At 55.0% G+C, this 1,171-nt stretch overlaps 1 protein-coding gene across 1 annotated transcript in view; it reads left to right on the forward strand.

Annotated features, from left to right (window-relative positions):
• The window catches only part of LOC101862758 (probable serine/threonine-protein kinase tsuA), a gene marked incomplete in the record, with an annotated part of 12,615 nt that extends 11,470 nt beyond the window's left edge, over positions 1-1,145 (forward strand). Inside the window, 1 exon segment of the mRNA XM_035972737.1 lies at positions 1-1,145. This exon segment is cut by the window's left edge and continues 516 nt beyond it. Within this exon segment, the coding sequence (XP_035828630.1) occupies positions 1-971 (971 nt within the window).
• Between the last annotated feature and the right edge of the window lie 26 nt (positions 1,146-1,171).

Here is a 1,171-nt window from a genome sequence, read left to right on the forward strand (position 1 = left end):
CCACCCCTGACGTCACCTCGGCAAACTCCGCCTCCCCGACCGCCTTCCAAGCGCCCATCGTGAGTGGAGTGACAGCAGCACCCCCTGGAGGCCTCCAGCTCCCGTGTATCGCCACCGCTGCCATGGCAACCGGCACGCAGTTCCAGCTGGTGCCCAGCGCCCTCCCCTCAGGCCAGCTAGCGCTAGTCCTAGCCCCACAACACGTCTCCGCCCTCAACATGGGCGTCTACACGCAGCAGCAGCAGCAGCAGCAGCAAGCCGCGGCAGCGACTCGAACCCCGCTCCTCCACGACGCTGCACAGTCACTACCACCACCACCACCACCGCCGCCGGCACCACACTCTCAGAATCAGAAGGTGACTACAGCTGGGACGCGAATCCCCCTTCTTCACGACACGACTTCGACGATGCATCGCTTGCATCAACATCATCATCATCAGCAACAACATCATCAGCAACAGCAGCAGCAGCAGCAACAACACCCACACAGCAGTGTCCTAGAAGACGGGAAAAACCGCCTCCCATCAAACCTCCGTAACGAGAGCCCCATGTCTCTGGTCACCAAACACCCCCGCTCCCCGAAACTGACCGGAACCCCTCCCACAACCACGGCCGTCCAGCCGTCACCCTTACAACACCAAGAGGTCAGTCAAGGTGGAGGTCAAGGTGAGCGATCAGCAGCGGTTGAGCAGTCCACAGCAGCTCGGGCTACTGTCACTACGTCACCAAACCATGTGACCTCCCACCAGGCTTCGTCTGCTTCTTCTCGAGACTCGGGAAAGAAAACCGAGACTGATATGGACACTGATGACAACGACAACAGCAACATCCACAGAAATATCATCAACAAGAACACCACTGCCAACAACAACAACAGCAATAACAACAACAACAACAACAAAAACAATGCAAATAACAATGTGATGCGAGGAACGACGAAAGAGAACGATCCAATGTGGAGACCGTGGTGAAGACTGAGGACGATATCACTTGGGGAGATTGATGTGAAAAAGTTTTAGCAAGACTGACAGTTAGAGCTGTTCGACACTTGCAACTCAAGAAGGTCATACTCGTATAAGAGCCGAAGAGAAGAGGTGTTACACAAAGAAGAAGGAGGAGGAGAGATCTAGATAAGGACGATGCATGTTTGACGCACCCAATATACATACGG

Source organism: Aplysia californica, unplaced genomic scaffold (genome assembly GCF_000002075.1).
Source record: "Aplysia californica isolate F4 #8 unplaced genomic scaffold, AplCal3.0 scaffold00819, whole genome shotgun sequence".
NCBI lineage: Eukaryota > Metazoa > Mollusca > Gastropoda > Aplysiida > Aplysiidae > Aplysia > Aplysia californica.